Source organism: Clavelina lepadiformis, chromosome 5 (assembly GCF_947623445.1).
Source record: "Clavelina lepadiformis chromosome 5, kaClaLepa1.1, whole genome shotgun sequence".
Lineage (NCBI taxonomy): Eukaryota > Metazoa > Chordata > Ascidiacea > Aplousobranchia > Clavelinidae > Clavelina > Clavelina lepadiformis.
In genome coordinates, this window is record NC_135244.1 from 17,085,427 (window position 1) to 17,105,148 (window position 19,722).

Below are 19,722 nucleotides of genomic sequence, written 5' to 3' on the forward strand. Positions count from 1 at the left end.
AACTCCCTCTTCTGTTTTTCGTCAACGTATATGTTTGTTCTCAAAGAAGACCAAGATCATGGAAGGTAATCTTGTCTGAAACACGCTGTCACGATAACCGATTAGTTTACGTTTTGTACCGGTACCATCACTGAGCAATGTAAAAATGCCAATTCGAATCATCGCTACTTATCTTTTGGGTCCGAAACGACGAAAATCGGCAAAAGTTAAAAGTGACCTTAGCACTGTAGCACCATTGGTAGTTTACGACACCTTACAAATAACGACGAGTGACGAAGGTTGCGTGTTCTTTCCAGTTAGCACTCATGGACGTGCAGTTATATCAGGCTGATAAAAGCCAACTACTGTCAGCATGCCGCGATTATACTACTACTCGTGTTGACAAAAAGCATGCAGACATGTATACAATTTAAAGTAATTTGACCAAGTGATCACCGCAAAGTCACACCACTTCACCGCTAAATGGAATAAAAATAAAATGATCAAGCTTGAAACCGTAAATAAAACCCAAAAGCATAAACATTTTTAACAAGGCAAGATGTCTAATAAACCTTGGCGGTGTAATGGACGTAGTTTTGTTGTAGAGCTTGACGGCGTAACGTATCTTAGTTGAGATGACTTGTGTGGGAAAGCCTTTGGAAATTTGGTTAATATGTAGCGCTTGTCACCTAGCTTTCTGCCTGAGAATAGGGACACGGCAAAATGATAGGTTTCGATACATAGCTTAGTGACCATTAGGCGTATACCACAAACCCTATTTTGAAACCTTTGATAATAAATAATACAATTGATACTACGCCGTTTGTGTGGTTGCGTGAGAAAGGTAGCCGAAACGACCTATATCTGACTCCGCATGTGGTTGCAGTTTGCGTGTACAACTCGGCATTGCACGTGCTCAGCCGAACGGCCAACAGATAAAAAACTAATAAAACTTTTTGGCAGATTACTAAGCCGAACTGATAATTAATCGTACTAAATATAAATGTAATGTGGGTAAGAAACGCTACGCTTATAAAGAAAGATGTTCAGCAAAAGGGTTTAATGTAAACGAGAAAACAAGAAGTAAAATTGTCGAATGGGGTGGCCCGGCCGCCTCACATTGCAAGTGTGACGTGACGTCGTTATGGTCATGCAAAAGGTAGTCGGTGGTACATCGAAAAACAGCTTCTTCTGCAAGTAATCGTTTGTTCCACACAATTCTTGTGAAAAAAGACGCTTTGCTGATAGTTTACAGTTATTCAGGGATCCGGTGTTGATTAAGCTACTGATCGACTCAGTGCAACGACCGTATGCTTCTAGCCATGAGGGGCTGAGTTGCTGATACAAAGCGAATTACACGTATTTTTGGTTGTCGTCTATAACCTTTGGCATCATTGTGCTAGTTGCATGACTTCATCTTGAAGTAATTTGATTTTCAAACGTTTTAATTTCTCATTGAAGTAGTCCATTTGCTCTCACAAGAACTCTGTGCTGACGTATTTTTTGCATGTCAGCAGCATTTTTTGATCCCAAAAGCTATCCACTACACTTTATGGTCCGATTCCTATCACAACGCTCGGTGGTATAAGATTCCTAAAAAATGACGACGGGTGACGAATGTTGCGTGTTCTTCCCAGTTAGCACCATTTCTCCCGAGCGTACAGTTACTAAGCTGACAAAAAATTAAAAAAAATATTATACCGTCACGCCGCGATAATACTACTACTCGTGCTGACAACAAGCATACAAACATATACAATGTGGAGAAAATATCGTACGTACTGCCTATAACCTACTGCATAGTCGAGTAGTTAGCACAACACAAATGGAACCTTTTAAGTGAGATGTAGTAACTATAACCGCGTGGTGGCGCTGTGGCACCCACACCCTCTATTTGAAAAGCTCGGTAGGTTTTGTAGGTGATTTTCCACCCAAGCCTATAAGCCCGATTGCTTTGCGCAATATCAGTGAGCAAAGAACTTCTAAAAAGTTCTGCAGCGATGAAGTTGGCTATAAATCACGATGACAGGAAAAAACGTTAATGAAAATTTGCTTCAAGTCCAAAACTGTCCACTCAATTTTCATAACAAATCGTCTAAAACGACTATTATAACAACACCTGTATGTTTTTTTACATTGCTATTGATATAAACTTATACTAGAGACGAGTGGTAAAATAGTTTGACCATACACGGAAGTAAAAATCCTAAATCAAAATCATTTCAAATTCTTTTCATCTATTTTGAAAGGAACCTTTAGGTATATGAAAATCGATTACGACATCTGGAAAATAGATTCCGTTAATTGGAAAAACAAAGCTTTCTCTATTTTGAATGCAATGTTTGCAGAAATAACACCACGTTCAATTGTTCAGTCACACAACAAAAGCTTTTGATTAGAACGCTCAGCATACCTACTTTGGGAACAATGCGATTGGCGAAAAAACTTGTGTGGTTTTACTTCCTTATAGAAAGTAAACTCGACCCGCTTTAATTTTCACTGAGATCAAAGCCTTAAGTGATCATAAACCGATAAGGTTAAATTAAGGTGTGAAATGACAAAGATTTAAAGCTGTTTTTTTCTTTCTAGGCTTCAAACGCTAGAAGCATAGAAGCAGAACCTGCTGTGGAAGAACGAATAGAAATACCTAAAAATTGTACTGCATTGACATCCACTGTTAGACTATACTTGTTGACAGCAGCGATTTCGGAATCTAATATGTTACTTTCAACAAATTAACAGGATACAGGGAGAAAGTGTATAATTGAAGAGATATAGGTCGAAAGGTTTGAAGTGCGTTTAAAAGTATTTTCTATTCTTTAAGCAAAGTTGTAGCCTAAAGCAAACAAAGTAATAGGTGCATAGCGACGCCTATACGATCAAAAGTAAGATCTATGACGAATCGAAGTAAATATTATAGGAATGTATAATTTTAATCACTGCTTTAATACACAAAATAGCGCATAAGTCGGGCTTTACCAGCAACAGATTAAAAACCAAAGATTTTTTCTCAAATTTATAGACTAATCACAACTCAATTTGAAACAGTTTTAAAACAGAGCTTTTGATTTGAATGTACTTCAAAAAAGAGTACGTTGATGAATCGGCTGCTCAAATTCTAGCATTTTATCGTTATATATTTCGCAACATAAAATAACAATGTTTAGTGAAAATTTTTATTAAAAAGATACCAAATATTTATAGAAAAGATGTTTGCTTAAAATTCATTACAACTGTAATGTAAGACGTTATAGTGAACTAGACAATTGAAAGAAAAGCAGAACTAAATGACGTAGGCTATAATAAGTAGATTTTGGAAAAAAATTGTCTTGAAAAAGCTTTGCATCATTGCTATTTTTTTCAATAATTGAAAGTTTTGTCTTGACCTTTTTACTTAGCGTGGGTGCACGGCAATAGCGTGATGTTTTGCATGACTAAATCCTTTGGCATTATCTTTGTTGAAAGCGTAAAGTGGTCAGTGGGGTAAGTTTACTTTGAAGATAGAGGGATTCCTTGCCAGCAATCCTGATAAGCTCAACAACTGGTAAAGGCTGATATCCAAACGCTTGAAGTCAAAAATGCTTTTATAAAACTATTTATGGCCAAATAGGGTTTTGTAACTAAAAACTGAAGGTTTTTGTATTTTCCATGTTTCGAGTGTAAGTAAGATATATCAAGCTATCATGGCTTGTTGAATTTGCTTTGCTTTAATGAGATCCATTATTTTGCAATAATGGGGTTTCAGGCTTTCACCATCATTTTCTGTAAAATAGAACATTGTCGCATATCCGTCAAGTCAGCTATCTAGATGTCACGCTATGATAACTTATGCAACCTTGTCTCCTGTCTGACAAGAATAGATACAGCGAAATCAAAGGCGGAAATGCTGTAGAAAAGCGTAATTAGGAAAAAATAAAACTGTTTTATCGCATCACATCCGTAAGTAGAATGGCCACGCCCGATACTAAGTCCACAACAAATTTGTAATGGGTTAATGTTGTTATGCCTAGATTGATGGAGACTGAGAATGAAACAACAAAGGGCACAATGTGACAGAGTAGCAAAAACGTTGTCGTATAACGTACATCAACGCACTAGATATGTAGATATTTCTGACTAATGGAGCGCATAGATATCGTGACAAATTTTTGACAGACGTCATGTAGTGTAGTTGACAAACGATAGGAAGGACATCGTATTATATTGGTGTTGGCTTATACAGTACAGTAGTTTCTCTTTTACCTTTTATAGACGTAATGAAAAATAGGAGTTAGTATGATCGATAGACTATCACTCTTTATAAGAAATGCAATTACAAAATCTAAACAAGCGATTACAAATTCTGAAATATCATTTAAGTGATTGTGAAGTTTATTTGTTCATGCTCGATACTGTTTACGGTATACATCTATCAAATCCAAGTTGATACAAGATATAGAGATAAGAGATTTGATATTTTGATTTGATTTATTGATATTTTTGTTGAAAGATCCGGAGAAAATTTTCAATCTGGGCGATTAGAAGCGGATTTGTTTGTGTACCATTCCTATATTTCCAGTTGGACAATGAACTCACATTAATAGGCGTGCTTTGTTGAGAAAAATATCCTTGACTTGAGAGACGTTGACAGCGTTTAATTCTAAGTGGACAAGACAATGACAATGGTATGGTGATGGCATAGCCGCCTTTATAATCCCATTATTATTAGTAATACGAGCTGTTTGTTTGCTCCAGCCATGCGGTCAAAATCTTTTGTAAAAACTTGCCAGTTGAAAGAAAACCACAGAACAAGTCGCAAATGTTTACTTTGGGTTGACTTTTGAGTATTCTTTTCAGAATGTGGTATTTTAGCGTGCTTTAGCGTGGTATTTCTCCATTATGTGAACGTTTTCAAAGCAGAAGTTTTACCTTTGCTAAGATATGCTACAAGAGTTTCAAAGCCAGCACATTTAAATCAACACCCCTATACTACTGTCAAACAACCTGGAAAAATATTGACAACGAAAGCGTCGCCTTGGAAAATTTTAAACTGCCTTATTTTACTTTCTACTTTGGATGTAAGTAAATTAGTGAATGAATAGAGGTCTGGCAAAGCAAGCAATTTTGGTTTGAAACAACACTAACATGGTAACTACTTTTAAAAAATAAAGTTCATTTTGCGCTTCACATTATAATTAAACCATCTGTTTTTAGTTGAAAATTCTGTCAAAAATCAATTTTTATTTCTTCAGGGATTACGAGTCGATTAGCTACGTCTAACCATTTAAAAAAATAGAAATTTAATTTTTACGGAGGGACATACAGCCTATACTGTACTGTACGTATATAGCCTACAAGCCGTAATATCAAATTGAGAATAAACCCAGCAAATAAAAAAACGGGAAATTATCATCAGGATTTCAAACCGTACAACCTTCAAAATACAGCTCCCTTATTAACATGTTGAAGGTTCATACCTATACCATTATAATGCATCACGTTATCAGTGTTATACTGACAAGTTATAGCTACCAGAAGATTAACCATACGGTATGCGGTTTGTTCTGCAAGCACTTTAAATATTAGCTGCTTGAAAAGCGTGATTCTTCTTTATACCAGCTTTTTCTGACGTGCCTCACTTGAAAGGGATTTCGCCTCATAGAAGTATACTTATGTGTGGATTGTAGTATCCATTACAGCTTGCGCATAACAAACTAAAACGAGATATTTTGTTTGACGCCAAGAGCACTCGTAGTGCTTACAATAGCATTGTAAATTGTTGATTAATGTTCGGCTTATATGCTGCCAAACGACTTACTATTTACCGCATTTGCTAAAGCTACAAGGTAAGCGCAAAGTGTGAAAAAAGACGGCCATTCGTTTTCGTAAGGTCATCATTCGTAAAAGGGATATCGCGGAAAAATGAGTGAGTGGAAATGTTAAGCACGCCCAAAGACTTTTTTCTACTTCTTACCGTAAGGAAATGAAATGGGTGGAGATTAAGGTCGAAAAGCTTTGTAGCGGTTACACTCTATTAAAATGTGTTGGGTATGAGATCTTTCCTAACCTTTGTGTAAGATTTAAAGCTGTAGCAAGCTGTTATGTAAAAGAAACTTTGAAGGATTTAAGCAGGAATGTAAACTGTTCTTTCACCTTTTCATTACGTAGCCCACTCTAGACTAAAGTTCTTTTATTTCTATTTGTGGAAAGGTGCAATTTACAATGAAAGTGGCGATAATAAGATCATCTTCTGTTTTGTCTCTTCGATACCCAAATGCGCAAATACGGTACGTAATTGGAAGTTTTTAGAACACCCAGCTAAGAAACACACAAAACTACCTTTGAGGGGTTAGGTGTATTTGTGGCTAAGTCTTTTCAACGTATACTTTTTAGCTGGTGAATACCACGGGATAAATACCTAGAGATCAAGACGATAATGGCGGCGATAACATTCAGCACAGAAGCGTCCGTTAAAATTGAGTTGGTTGGAGAGCTTGCTTCGTATTGGGGTTGCGCTCGCTGAGTGTGCACAACTTGTCCCAATTATACATTCTATCGATCAAAGCTGGACTTACGTCCGCAACACGAGAAGAAAATTAGCAGACTTAAGGTCTAAACTTATCGCAAATGCAAGAAAATATCGGCCTTGCAAATTTAGGTTGGATTTGCAATATTGTCGTTTGCTTTGCTTTCAGGAGTATAAAGCTCTGCTTAAATTTAAATATGCATAACTCATTTGGAAAAACTTAAAGATTGCAGTTATTGGTGTGCATATAGGTTCGTGTGGTTATCGCTATTAAAGCAGATTGGTTTTGTTGACGTAGGACTGTTTGTAACCGGACACCAATCCAATAGAATTTCGACCCCTATCAGCTATTTGAACACAAAACTTGAAAGGTACCAAGATTTGGTAATGTCAAACCCTAGCAAAAATATGTTACCTCAAGCGCAATCTCAAGCACAAAGACGCTGCAGAAAATCGAGAACCTTCAAAAACTGTGGGACTTTGAAGGCCCTGCGTTATTTGCACATCGAGTCTAAGCTAATAAGTATTATTTTTGCTGCATTGGTAATGGACACGTTCTCTCTCGTTTTGGCTCAAGGCGAAATTGCAGATTTGCTAATGGATAATTCTACTACGGCGCAAACAACCGTGAGAGAAGCAAATAAAATTGTATCGGAAGTGAAAAACTCCACAGATGGTTCAATGACAATTCCAGCCGGAAATATCTCAAGCATCGGCCTCTATCTCATAATTGGCGCTGTATCCTTTTTTACCGTTGTTGGAAATCTGCTTGTGATTATGTCTGTGCTTATTTTTCACAAGCTACGAAAGGTTCGAAACATGTTCATTGTCAGCCTTGCGTTGGCTGACCTAATAATGGGGGGCGTTGTTTTACCCATGGGAGCTCACAGCGCCGTAACTTCGCAATGGATTCTGGGAAAATTTGGGTGCCATATATGGACTTCCGTAGATGTTTTGAGCGTCACAGCAAGCATTTGCACCCTCTGTGCGATCTCCCTTGATCGTTTCGTTGCTATTACCATGCCGTTTAAATACTCGAGGAAAATGACTCGTGTGAGAGCAGCATTCGTCATTAGTTTTATTTGGATTATTTCCGCCGCAATTTCCTTTATTCCGATAAATATGGGTTGGTGGAAAACAACCGATTCCGAAGATGAACGCTATGAGAGAGGAGAAAGTTGTGACTTCCACGTCAGTAAGACTTACGCGGTCGTATCATCCTGTATTTCATTCTATATTCCGCTTATCGTCATGGTTATTGCATATTCCATCGTATTTAAAAGTAAGTCAAGAAATTTTGTTTAATTTAGGCAACTTAAATATAACAAAATTATTTTAATTAACTTACTCTTTCCAATTCTTTGTTATTATCTGCCCTTACAGAAGTTACAGTTAACAAAAAAGTGATAACTTCTTTCTTAGTTGCAATTCAAAAGAGGGAAAAAATTCGCAACAGAAGAGGAATGTACAAGAAACCTTCCACGATTGGAGTGAGAAATTTCGTATGGGGTAGCGGAGAATACAGGGCGGTCTTTACCATGGGAATCATCATGGGCACATTCTGCGCCTGTTGGCTGCCCTTTTTCATCGTGAATATCGTGACTGTACGCCTTCAAACCTTTGGTTATATGTTGAGTTTCACGTACCCATACTTCCACTGAAAGCACAATAAAACATTAGCAGAAAATGACTTTTTTGTGTCATAGCGCTGTCTTTTTGTCATGCTTGAAATACTATGCTTTGCGGTACTTTCCACCTCTGTTAGTTTGAAGCACTGAGTGGCTTAATTGTTACGTGCTGCCCTACATACCTTTCATTATCTATATTAATTTTATATGTATACTGTGCTTTTCTTGGTTGTAACCGATTTGTTTAAACACTATTCGTTCGCTAAAGTACAGGTCTGTTCAAATCAATACCAGAAAACCTGTAACAAATTTGCATGAAACTTAATGATTTTTTGTTTTGTTTCAGGCTTATTGCGGTGACTGCATTGATCCAACCGCCTTCACAGTATTGAATTGGCTCGGCTACTCAAACAGTCTCTTTAATCCGATTATTTATTGTCACAGCAAAGAATTTCGAGAAGCCTTTAAAAGGTTACTTTTATGCGGCATATGTCGCGAAGGTGAGACAATTCCAATACGTTGATCAAATTTTCAGATTCCTGACACACCATATAATACGACAACGCAGAATTGTAATTACTTCAAAAAATATTGTTTCAAGTCATCATAACAATGACTTTTGATTTTAACGAGACAGGTTTTGATGAGACGTCGATGTCGTCCTTATCCGTATCTTACACTCCCACGGCAAGCGGAAGGGCGAGTATACGCTCAGAAAACAGCTTTCCTTTCCTCATAAACATGTTTTCTTCTGACTCGCGTCGGCTCTCTGGAAAAACGAGCAACGTTGGCATCACGAATAACGCGGAATACTACTCCAACGGATACCTATCTTCCAGACGATCAAGTTTGTGTAACGGTGGAATCCGCCGGACATCTTACTCCAGTGAGGGTGGAAAATTACTTTACGGGCGCCGCGGCAGTGGCATAGATTCTTGTTCTATTAACTCCGCCAAATCAACTGACTCCGATGAATCCAATCAGCTCCTACCTCGGTTAGACGAAGCGGCGGAAACCGAAAGCGCTTGCGGAGTGGAGATGGACAACTTGCAAGAAACGGATGCTCCGTCGGCAAGCCAAACAAGCCCGAGTACGCATTCCTTTTAAGGAATTGGCAGCATATGCTAGAAAATGAACGTATGGGCTAATTACTACAATGGGGTTATTTTACAATCTGTTAATTACTCACTTAATATTTTACAAATATATTTTGACGTGTATAGGCTAGACTATATAAGGCGTGTTTCGTGATGTTCATACCATTTTAGATGTACTTTATCTACAATAATATTCACAAACCCTCAAATCAACGTGATCTTTGCAATCAGACAGCATTTAAAAGACTACATATACTGTACTTGGTAAAAAGTGCTCATTTTTAAAACAAGCACATACTGACGTACCGTAAGTCCAGGAGAAAACCCTTACATAGCGATATTAAGCGCTTGTTTTAGGTTGGGTATTGTATAGGAGTATTTTGCTGATTGTGCTGTATATACAACTATGACAAAGCAAGAACATATCGTTTTATCAGCATGTTTGTCGAATTTCGTTTGCTATCATACACATATGTCTTATCAAGTTATCATACAGCAAAAATTTGGGTGTTGTAAACTTGATTGTGATGATGGACCTAAAGATTTTGGCGTTTTAAAATTGATTCAGGGTCAATAAAGCGTGAGCAAAATTTGCTATTTTTAAAGATATCTATGTTATTTCCTCAACGTTTGTTATTACATCATTGGTGTATGCTTGACGATTTTTTCGACAACTTTGACTCTTTTTCAAGGCCTTTAATACTTGTCACTGTATAATTATTTCACTGCACTTATACCTGTATTTACTTATACAATTATATCGTAATTGTAATTACACTGGCACAATTAATGGTGTTGGTAATGATGTTTTTTGAACTTTTCGTAATGCTTCTTTCAGTGATTCACCGTTGGTAAATTGATCGCTAGCTTATTTTGTCTAATTCCTGCTCATGTAAACTTTCAAAACGATTAAATTATTATTATGTTATATTTCTGACATTTTGGTTTATGGGATGTTGTTTCTTTTACTTCAAATCTTATGGTAAACTTCGAATGTTTCCTTCGACGGTTTATTGGTTGTTATTGGCATAGCATTGGTTTGGGGTCAGTGAGTACATACAAATACAACATTTACACCCAGCAAATTAAGGGGAAACATTTTTACTACTGTCGTTCAGACTTTTTATGATTTCTTTCAGAAATGCAATGACCATCAGCACACCCAACCTCTTCTTAGGTCACAGTTGACGTATAACAGCCTCTTTCTTGATAAGCAACGGTAGTTTATTTTGTTTCGAATTTCTTTTTTTGTTTGCTGTAAATACTGTGGCCTTGCCTTTACGGGCCAACAAATGAGTTCGTTATTTATTGCTAAAACTATTGGTTTCGCGTGTTGGTTGCGTGCTATCTAATGATAATATAACTTATTAGTTTTTCTTTGTTAAGCTTTTGGACGGCTGAACTAGCCTGGCCCTGTACATGACTACATTGTGGTCCGGGCAAACATGCAATTGCTGGAACATTGGCCGTCACTTTGTGTCTAATTTGTAACTACGAGCTGTATAATCACAAAATTGAAAGTTTGTGTTTTGAAGAAGACCACCATAAACATTAACATTTTGATATGCAATTTTGTACAAAAAAGTTATCAAATTTAAACAAAAGCTGTCATTGCATTCCCACAAAAATTGACAATCTTTGTTAAAATATAAGTTAGTTTATTAAATGCTTAAATTCATTTCCGCCAATCCAAAATTTTGACAACGTTACGTGATTGTCGCAACTCTGGTAACATCGTGGCTTCAGATCCGTGACACTTCATTATAAAGTTAAATGCGTTTTTGTAAATATGACTAAATTTGAAGAGTTTAAGCTGCACGTGAAACAATCGCTTGTTGCAGTGGCTGAAGCACTACACGTAGGAGCGGGGCATATTAGGTTTCACATTTTTACTGTAGTATACGTAACCTTTCTCTTTTTCACCTTTATAAAGAATGGGTTATCGTATGGAAACATCACCCGTTAAGATAGCCCCAGAAGTCGGTTAACAGTTCATAGATATCATTTAGTCAATCCTAATTGCTGACTGCTAGATGTAGCTGCTGGGCTGCATTAATTATGAGAATGGAATATGGAAAATACCTCCCTGCTTTCAAATCGTCGAAAGCTATTTGCTTGTATACATAACAGATACACTTAGCCTACGTTGTGTTTGTATATTTTATAAAACAGACGTTACGTTTATACAGTCAAACTTTATAGAATCATCAGTTCAAAGTATACTCTTTCAGGAAAAATTCTAAAAAAAATTTAACTGTTGCATTTGGTAGTGTATTGTTAATTTGCAAATATCCCAGGAGAAATGACAAGGTCAATTGCAAATGCCTGCCAATCGTATGCTACATAACATTCTAAACAATAACACGAAGAAAAGGGAATAAACGTCGACAAATTATGCAACTACAAAAAAACAGGTAGAAAATGAGGTGTAGGTTATTTGATGGAAGTACATAAACTTGAATGAGCGAAAAATAATTTACAAATAACTCAACACCAGAGTAGCATAAGTTTCTCATGAATCGATTACGACAATGTCAGCGATTTTTCTTGGGTACAGTGCATACCGGTGTTGATCTTTCAGCCCTAATGTGTTTTCACAAACACTTGAGATTTTGAAGTACTTTTATAGTGTATCGTGTTATATTTGAATTTTGTTTCGACTTCAAAACGCTTTAAAACTCACACCAGTGAACCGTAACATACAAGTATTGCAGCGTAAATTTCAAATAATGAGAAAAAGATTATTTACCGTATACCTGATTACGCGCCCGATATCACAGTGATTTCATATAACCTTTCATAATACTTGGAACATTTTTCTTAGCTCATTGCCAAACAATGAAACGTGTTAATGTGCAAATAAAATACGAAGTAAGAAGTTGGAAGGTATGCCAACAGCAAATTTAAATAGAAATATTTAATCATACAGAAAAAGTTGAATAACAAAGGAAAGGAATATCATTTCCCAGAAAAATTCAAAAAAACACACCACGCCTACAAAGGACTCGCCTCAAAGTTGTTATAACAAACCAGCGATAGAATCTGTGATGTCAGAAATACTGTCTTTGTCGTCACTGGTTTTGACGTCACTCTCAAGATCATCAGTCGTTACCGACGAGTTTGATTCTGCTGCGTCGTTGAGAAATTTACAGAACACGGGATTCAAGCTCTCTGTGTTCATGTCATGATAAGAAGAGGATTTAAATAGCACCCTTTTACACGATTCGGGTGCCAGCCTTTCAAAAATACTTTTCGACCGTCGATCTTTGATAATAATCGAAGGAAGACGAAGTGAGGATTTCACCTCTTCCGAAAAAGCTTCCGCTCCTGAAGAAGTGTAACGTTTCTCCGTAAGATCGATTTCCGCCTCTGAGTCGCTCCTATCTTCAATCGCTTCGTCTAATCGGGGAAGAAGCTGATGGGAAACGTTTGACTCCGTCTCCATTGAGTTCGTGGAACTGGATGTAGTTTCGTACTCAAAACGATTGCTTCCTCGATGTCCGTAGATAAACTTTCCGTTCTCGCTGTTGTGTGAGACCCTCCCGTTAGACTCCGTGTTTGAGTATCTCGGCGACACAATGCCGTTGACCGGCGAAGATTTAGCGAACTTGTTGCTCGTAGTACTTAATTTACTTGCTCGTCCACGGCCGTCTGATAAGAGACTGGTAAGAAAAAACAAGCTACTCTCGGTGCGTACACTGGCCCGGGCGCTGGCCGTTGGGGTGTAGGAAACGGAGAGAGACGCTCTGGATGTTTGTTGGAAACCTGGTAAAAGCGAAACATTCATTGATAAAACCTTAAACATTCTCTTCGCTGCTGCACTTCTAATGTTAAGTAAGGGTTAAGAAGTGCTTACCATCTCTACAGATCCCGCATAAAAGAAGACGCTTAAATGCCCGTCTGAATTCTTTGCTGTGGCAGTAAATGATAGGGTTGAAGAAGCTGTTTGCATACCCGAACCAATTCAACACCTTGAACGTGGTGGTAGATATACAAAGATTGCAGTAAACCTAAAACCGAAATACGTAGCAAACGTTAATTTAAGCAATGTTTCTGAACAATCTCTACTACTAAAACGTGACAACTTACAGTTAAAACATTTATCATGAAAAATGGCAGCCAACAGGCGCAAAAAGTGCCCATGATGATTCCCATGGTAAAGACCGCTCGGTATTCTCCTCTGCCCCACAAAAAGGTTCTCGCGCCAGGCATAGAAGCTCTTCTGTAGACACCCTCCCTGTTTCGAATTTTGTTTCGTTTCTGGATAGCGACTGAAAAAAGATGTGTAAGTAATCACAAACGCCCAACTTTGAACAATTAATATGAACGTTTTATTGGTTTTACTTGCTAATAAAAGAGTAGACACTTACTTTTGAACACGATGGAATACGCAAAGACCATGACGAAGAGCGGAATGTAGAAAGAAATACAGGATGATACGACCGCGTAAGTCTTATTGACGCGAAAGTCACAGCACTCTGGATTATTATAACATTTGACGTCGTTGGGATCGGTTGTCTTCCACCAGCCCATGTTGATTGGAATAAATGCGATCGCTGCTGAAATTATCCAGATAATCCCGATAGCCACTCTGGCTCTCACCCGCGTCATCTTTGTGGAGTATTTAAACGGCATGGTAATGGCAACGAAACGGTCAAGGGAGATTGCACAGAGGGTGCAAATGCTCGCAGTGACGCTCAAAACATCCACAGATGTCCAGATATCACAAGCAAATGTCCCCAACATCCATTTAGAACCCACGGCATAGTGGGCTCCCATAGGTAAAACGACACCTCCCATAACAAGATCAGCGGACGCAAGGCTGACGATGAACATGTTTGGTATCTTTTGAAGTTTCCTGAAGATTAACACGGACGTAATTACCAGGACGTTGCCAATAACAGTGACCAAAGAGACTGCTCCGATAATCAAGTACAGTCCTATGCTTGAGAATATACTCCCGGTATCTAGTGAGTCATTTGGCTGCCTCTCCGAATCGTTTGCAGCATTAGACACGTTAGTAGGCGCTTGCAAAGCTTCTTGTAAATTTGATTGAATTGTGGTATTGTTATCAAGCACCATATCTGGGACCTGAGCTAAAGCAACTGTGATCGTGTTCATTGCCAACACAGCAAAAACAATAATTCCTTTAGATCGAGGCTTGAAAGTTCTACTTTTTGGTTTTCTGCAGCATCGGTATGTTTGAGGTGTTAGCTGAGATAACATCTTTGTCCTTGCCATAATCAGAGTCTGGAAACGGCAGTACTCTCTTGTTGAAAAAGCTGATAAAATGTAGCAATTTATTGGATCGGTATCCGGTTTCAAGTTATACGACGTCAATCAGAGCTATTTGCTTCACTACAGCAAACTTACATTTATCTTACTGGCGTTACTGTAATGTACACAACGCAATCTTTAAAAAGAGCAAGAAAAGTATGATAAATACAATATAATAGATTTAGATTTGGATAATTATATATATTTCGGTAATTAATTAAGCCACTGTTCCTAACTATTTTGAATAGGTCATTGGTCACACCTACCATAAAGACAAACAGGAAACATCTAACTGTACAATAGTTGCTGATATATCAACTACGTCAGAATAAATTTTTCTGACGTTAGGAGACAAAAACACAAAGGCAGAATTTAAACCCTGAAAGAATGATTGCCGTAATGCCCAACCACTTAAGCCTGTCACGTTCTTATGGGGTTGGATGGAATCAAATTGACTTAAACTGGGTTGCTTTCACACATTCTTTTTGATTTGTTGAAACCACGAACTACGCCTCTCGCATTTCGTTTTGCGTGCCAGGAAAGGCGAATATTTTCAAGATTTTAATCCTTTTCTTCTTTCATAATCATCACTATAATAAAAGCGAGAGTCTTTGGGTGGGCTGAGAAACAAAATTGGCTTCTTGTTGAAAATGGCTGTCAAATTTCATTCATTAAACACAATGCGTGCTGACGCATGCAAAATTTAATTTTGTCCCAAAGAAAAGTTGTAATTTACGTAAAACCCGATTACATGCTGGTTAATTCCAACTTGGTTTGGTGCATGACGACCGCACAATAAGCAATTACAATCGAACCGAAAGTTAATGTCGTTTGGATGTTGCACAAATCGAATTTCTTCCTAATGGACACTCGTCCACAACATGTTACAGCGAATTCATATTCTTCAACTTATGTCTTTGTTCGCAACAACAAAACTCGATCTGCAACACGAATAACTATCTAGGGAAACTCTATAACAAACCAAATCGGTTAGCTGTAAGCTAAATATTAATCACCAATTTTCGATACACTCGTTCGTAAGTTAAGGACTATTAACGTCGACAGAATAGCTTATTCCGTGTTATATGAAGCAAGCTAACGGGCACTACGTTTTCTCATACGAGTGCTCTAACAAGACCAAATCCATTTTAAGTGGGTTGCGTCGCTTAAAGCAAACATGTGTCACAAAAATCACAACACATTACAAAGCATGCAGCACAACCGCAATAACCTACTATACTGTATAATAACCACCACACCAGAGCCACTTCTTCCCTTCGTAAGAAGCTTTGTGGTACACCACTCAAACTGAAATACAGTATTTAGTCAAATCAGTAGCTGTCAATCAATAAAACCTAAAGCGACGGTCTTCCATACAAGTTGCTTACATTTGTGCATTTCCAAGAGTGAAAGCTCACACACGTACTGTATACTGCGCAATACAGCAGGAATAATTTATTCTTATTTCCTAATTATGTCGTCACCAGACTTCAAAACGTAGTTATTGTTAATACTATCCAACAAGGTAGTGATGTCGTTATGCTGGGGGACAAAAATGATTTTTTTCTCAGTTGAAAAAAGCGTTTGCAACGTTTAAGATTGAATGTACATAACAAAAAATGTCTTACAAGTAATTCACCCCATTTTCGTTAGACATAATTGAATTACCCGTCTTGAGTGTTGACAATGAAGCCGGGGTCACCAGGCCGATGTATACACTTTCTAGAAAACTAGGTCCGATGTTGCTTGTTAGGCGTAAGTAATTGATTTGTTGTTAACATAAACGATATCATGATCAATTTTTCACATGGAAGCGATAATACTTGGGCCAGTAAAATGCGCCTTCACCTAGTCTCAAAGACATTTTTTCAAGCGCTTTGTTTGTTTACCACTGTACAATGCTTATAGTTAAAATCTCTTTGTGATGAATCTCCAACTTATATTTCGAGCACAACTATAAAAGTGTATGTTGGTTTAACATAACGCGGTGTATTTCCTTTATACGCCAATCTGGGTTTGGAAAAAACACAATTACCCAAAAATAATCGATTGAAAACAAATTTTCCGCGTTACATACGATTTTTCAAACTTTCTTCTTCCGTCAAATTCCTGTCTACCATTTCCATTTACATACTACCTGTTTCTATAGTTCTATTTTTAGTTTCTATCATCTTGTGACACCTAAACAAACTTTACTACAGCTTTATTTTTCCTTTGCAATGACATATCGGCCTTCTGCAAATATAGAAAGTGCACACCATTTATATCAACTATGATTTAGTCTTTAATTTGTTAGAAACCAGCTTTATCGTTTCCAGTAGGTAATGGATAAATGAACCCATCGCGACTCGTAGCTCGACTTTATATATTCAACACCCATCCGTCGCAGAGCCGCTCGCTAATACCTGCGAAAGTTATGCAAATATTTGAGCTAAAACTCAGCTCTTTGCAAAGAGAGAGTACAACAAATAAAAGCCAGAGCAGCTGGCCTTCAAGGCAGGAGCTTTAACGGGAATTGTTTGCTACATACAATCATGTATAAATCATTAATTTTTCAAAAGTCCTTTATTTCCAAAAATAAATATTGGAAAGAGCTAATGGACAAGCGTCATAAAAACGTGAGGTGACTTTTTTTATTGAAATAATATATTAACACAATAATCAGTATTACAAAAAAATTGCAAATCGTAACTGCTAGCTGATCAATATAATACTTCTTCATTTTTATAGATTTATCCCAATGAAAAAACAATTCATTTCTGTCTGTACAACAGTTATAAAGAGAAAGATTTTTAAAAGCCCTTTCGAAAAGTAAACAGATACAATTCATGGACCCAATGTTTCTTTTATAACGCTTTTTCTCTCAGTGAGGTTGACCGCGCACGACAAGGGCAAAGAAAGATCCATGTATTGAAAACCCGGATTTTATAATACAAAAGGCGTTAAATCGCTAACCACATTATCTCGTCCACAATTGACATTAAAACTTTTTGCTAGCGAACAATCTATATTCTATAATCTATAAGATGAGTTTGCTCCATCTTAGCATACGTTTCCTTCATTTTAGCGTTCAAGTTACATGAATACGTTCGATTAGCAATTGCGGGTCAATTTCCGAAAGCGGTGCCATGCGTGCAGTTGTTCGACATCCATGCATGCATTTGTAAACACACCTGATGGATTTTAGAACTCATGGAAGTAATGTATTTCGTTTTCTCAAATATACTCTCTTCAACAAATACAACGAAATTACCAAACGATACGAATTCGTACTTAAAATTCTTTGTGATCGTTCTGAATTCTAAGTCAGTTTCGCAGTATAGAAACCTAACTGATTGTCAATAAGAATATTTTTGTATAATACGTAACCATAAAATATTTCCACGACATGAAAGTATTGAAAAAAAAAAGATGGCAGAGCCGCAGTAACACAACCTAAAAACGATTAATCCATGAGAAACTTTGTCTATTGATAAAATAAAAGCAAAGTCCTATATAACTCCAGAAACCCTTTGTGCACAGCGAAACTATAACGCGTTAATTTCCGTTACAAATGGCAGAAAACAGAGCTTATCTAACAATATTTAAAATTTCAACCGGATGCCACCATCTTAAGTCTATTTATCTACATGGTGGTTTCGATTCAGCCCAGGACAATTCAATCAATGGACGACTAAGCCCAGAACATTTCAGCCTTGGTCAAGGACTATTCAAGGCACAGACATAGGTGGGGTCGTCCTAGGTTTAATCGTCAATAATCTCACCTGAAATCTGGCATTACGCACTTGCTACTGCAAGCCAAACAAAGTAATCTAGTATTCTTGTGCTAGTCAGTGTAGTAAGATTCTTAATTTCAGCAAAAGTCAAAAAATTTAGGAAACAGCATTTTGCCCACTGAACAGGAATCGTATTTTTCCAACAAAGTGACGTATCAGCATCTGGCCTCTTTACCTAAACATGTCTATTGTTTATAAATGTCAAAGCTTCAACGCTGATTTGATAATGCTCTGCATATTGCGCAATTTTGGGTGATATTTGCACCAAGTATAGATTTCTTCACAAAACTGGCACAGCGATATCTATAATTAAGCCTATACCAACAAATCCAAACTACACTTTGTGCATTCATCATTGCACAAACTAGGCACCTATAATCAGGATTTCAAAGTAAGGATTTGAAGTAAGCACCTTGCCAAGTTCAAACATGACAACAAAAAAGGTAAGCGAACTTCTATGTCGATGTGAAGTCAATCGTTTATGAAAAGAAAATCCATCCAAATTTTTTAAAGCCTATGCCCTAGTGCACTTTCAAATGTCCCAAGTTGTGGCTTTTTTGAAAATCAACACCATTTAAAAACATTTTCACTGCTAAATACGGTTAAATGTCAACGTAAAATTGGTACAATGAAGTAGAACATAGTCCTAAAGATGGTACACCAGTTAATTATTTCAGTTACAATCTCATAAACGTTCAGCAAAATTACATTCTAACTTCAAAGTCCCTCGCAAATTTTAAATAATCTATTTTTCAAGACAAACTATTCAAGACAATGGCTGCACTACATGATGATGTCATAATCACGATTGCTGGATTTAGAAGACGACCTTCCAATCTAAAGACTGCTTACCGTGCTTATGCCATGTTGCGTTTTTAGCATGCAGGACTACAGGTTTTTTAGGTGACTAACTGCTTATCATATGAATGTCATATACTTGATAATTTTTAAATTTATGCCATATAGGCAGGATTACCATTCCGTGCTTATTTCTAAGATTTGTGCTTATTTTCAAGTACAGTGTCTTAGAATTAGATAATACTAATTTGCTTATTTCTAAGAATCATGCTTATTTTTGTCTTATTTTTAGGGCAGAAGTTCCTACTTTGGGTATTTCGACCCCTTTAGTATAAGATTTTGTACCAAAGAGATACCAAAATTTAGAACATGCAAATAGTGTCTTGTTTATTTTTAGGAACATTGGTTGTCTTCTCCTGTTGTGCACTGGTTAAAGTAGTATTCTTCTTTCGTTTCCTAGTCGCCCTTATTTTTGAGCCCAGGTCGATGGCAACCCTGCATATTGGCTATCGCGATATATAACTTACATTAGCACGAACAGTCATATTATGTTCTAAATCTAAGACATAAAAAGAGATCTTAGTTAGTTGATGTAGAAAATGGTACAAAAGCATTAAAATTTATTACTTTGCAAATTTAAGAAATTACTACTTTCCTGAAAA

General features: G+C 37.1%; 2 protein-coding genes across 2 annotated transcripts; one reads left to right on the plus strand and one right to left on the minus strand.

Annotated features, from left to right (window-relative positions):
• Positions 1 to 6,621: 6,621 nt before the first annotated feature.
• On the plus strand, positions 6,622 to 10,215 carry LOC143460762 (beta-1 adrenergic receptor-like). Its single transcript, XM_076958379.1, has 4 exons — positions 6,622 to 7,766; positions 7,907 to 8,088; positions 8,459 to 8,612; positions 8,750 to 10,215. The coding sequence occupies exons 1-4, from the start codon at positions 6,872 to 6,874 to the stop codon at positions 9,217 to 9,219; spliced, it is 1,701 nt and encodes a 566-aa protein (XP_076814494.1). The 5' UTR covers positions 6,622 to 6,871; the 3' UTR covers positions 9,220 to 10,215.
• Positions 10,216 to 11,382: 1,167 nt separating this feature from the next.
• Positions 11,383 to 14,611, minus strand: LOC143461024 (uncharacterized). The gene is made up of 4 exons (XM_076958764.1): positions 13,580 to 14,611; positions 13,299 to 13,480; positions 13,066 to 13,219; positions 11,383 to 12,974 (listed from the first exon to the last, which is right to left on the minus strand). Exons 1-4 carry the CDS (start codon positions 14,448 to 14,450, stop codon positions 12,229 to 12,231), a joined length of 1,953 nt encoding a protein of 650 aa, XP_076814879.1. The 5' UTR covers positions 14,451 to 14,611; the 3' UTR covers positions 11,383 to 12,228.
• Positions 14,612 to 19,722: the final 5,111 nt, after the last annotated feature.

Coding starts and splice junctions, on each gene's coding strand:
- LOC143460762 (XM_076958379.1), top strand. CDS start 6,872: ATGTCAAACCCTAGCAAAAATATGTTACCTCAAGCGCAATCTCAAGCA. Junction 7,767..7,906: donor ATATTCCATCGTATTTAAAA/GTAAGTCAAGAA, acceptor CTTCTTTCTTAG/TTGCAATTCAAAAGAGGGAA. Junction 8,613..8,749: donor ATGCGGCATATGTCGCGAAG/GTGAGACAATTC, acceptor TTAACGAGACAG/GTTTTGATGAGACGTCGATG.
- LOC143461024 (XM_076958764.1), bottom strand. CDS start 14,450: ATGGCAAGGACAAAGATGTTATCTCAGCTAACACCTCAAACATACCGA. Junction 13,481..13,579: donor GTATTCCATCGTGTTCAAAA/GTAAGTGTCTAC, acceptor ATCTTTTTTCAG/TCGCTATCCAGAAACGAAAC. Junction 13,220..13,298: donor TCATGATAAATGTTTTAACT/GTAAGTTGTCAC, acceptor TTTCGGTTTTAG/GTTTACTGCAATCTTTGTAT.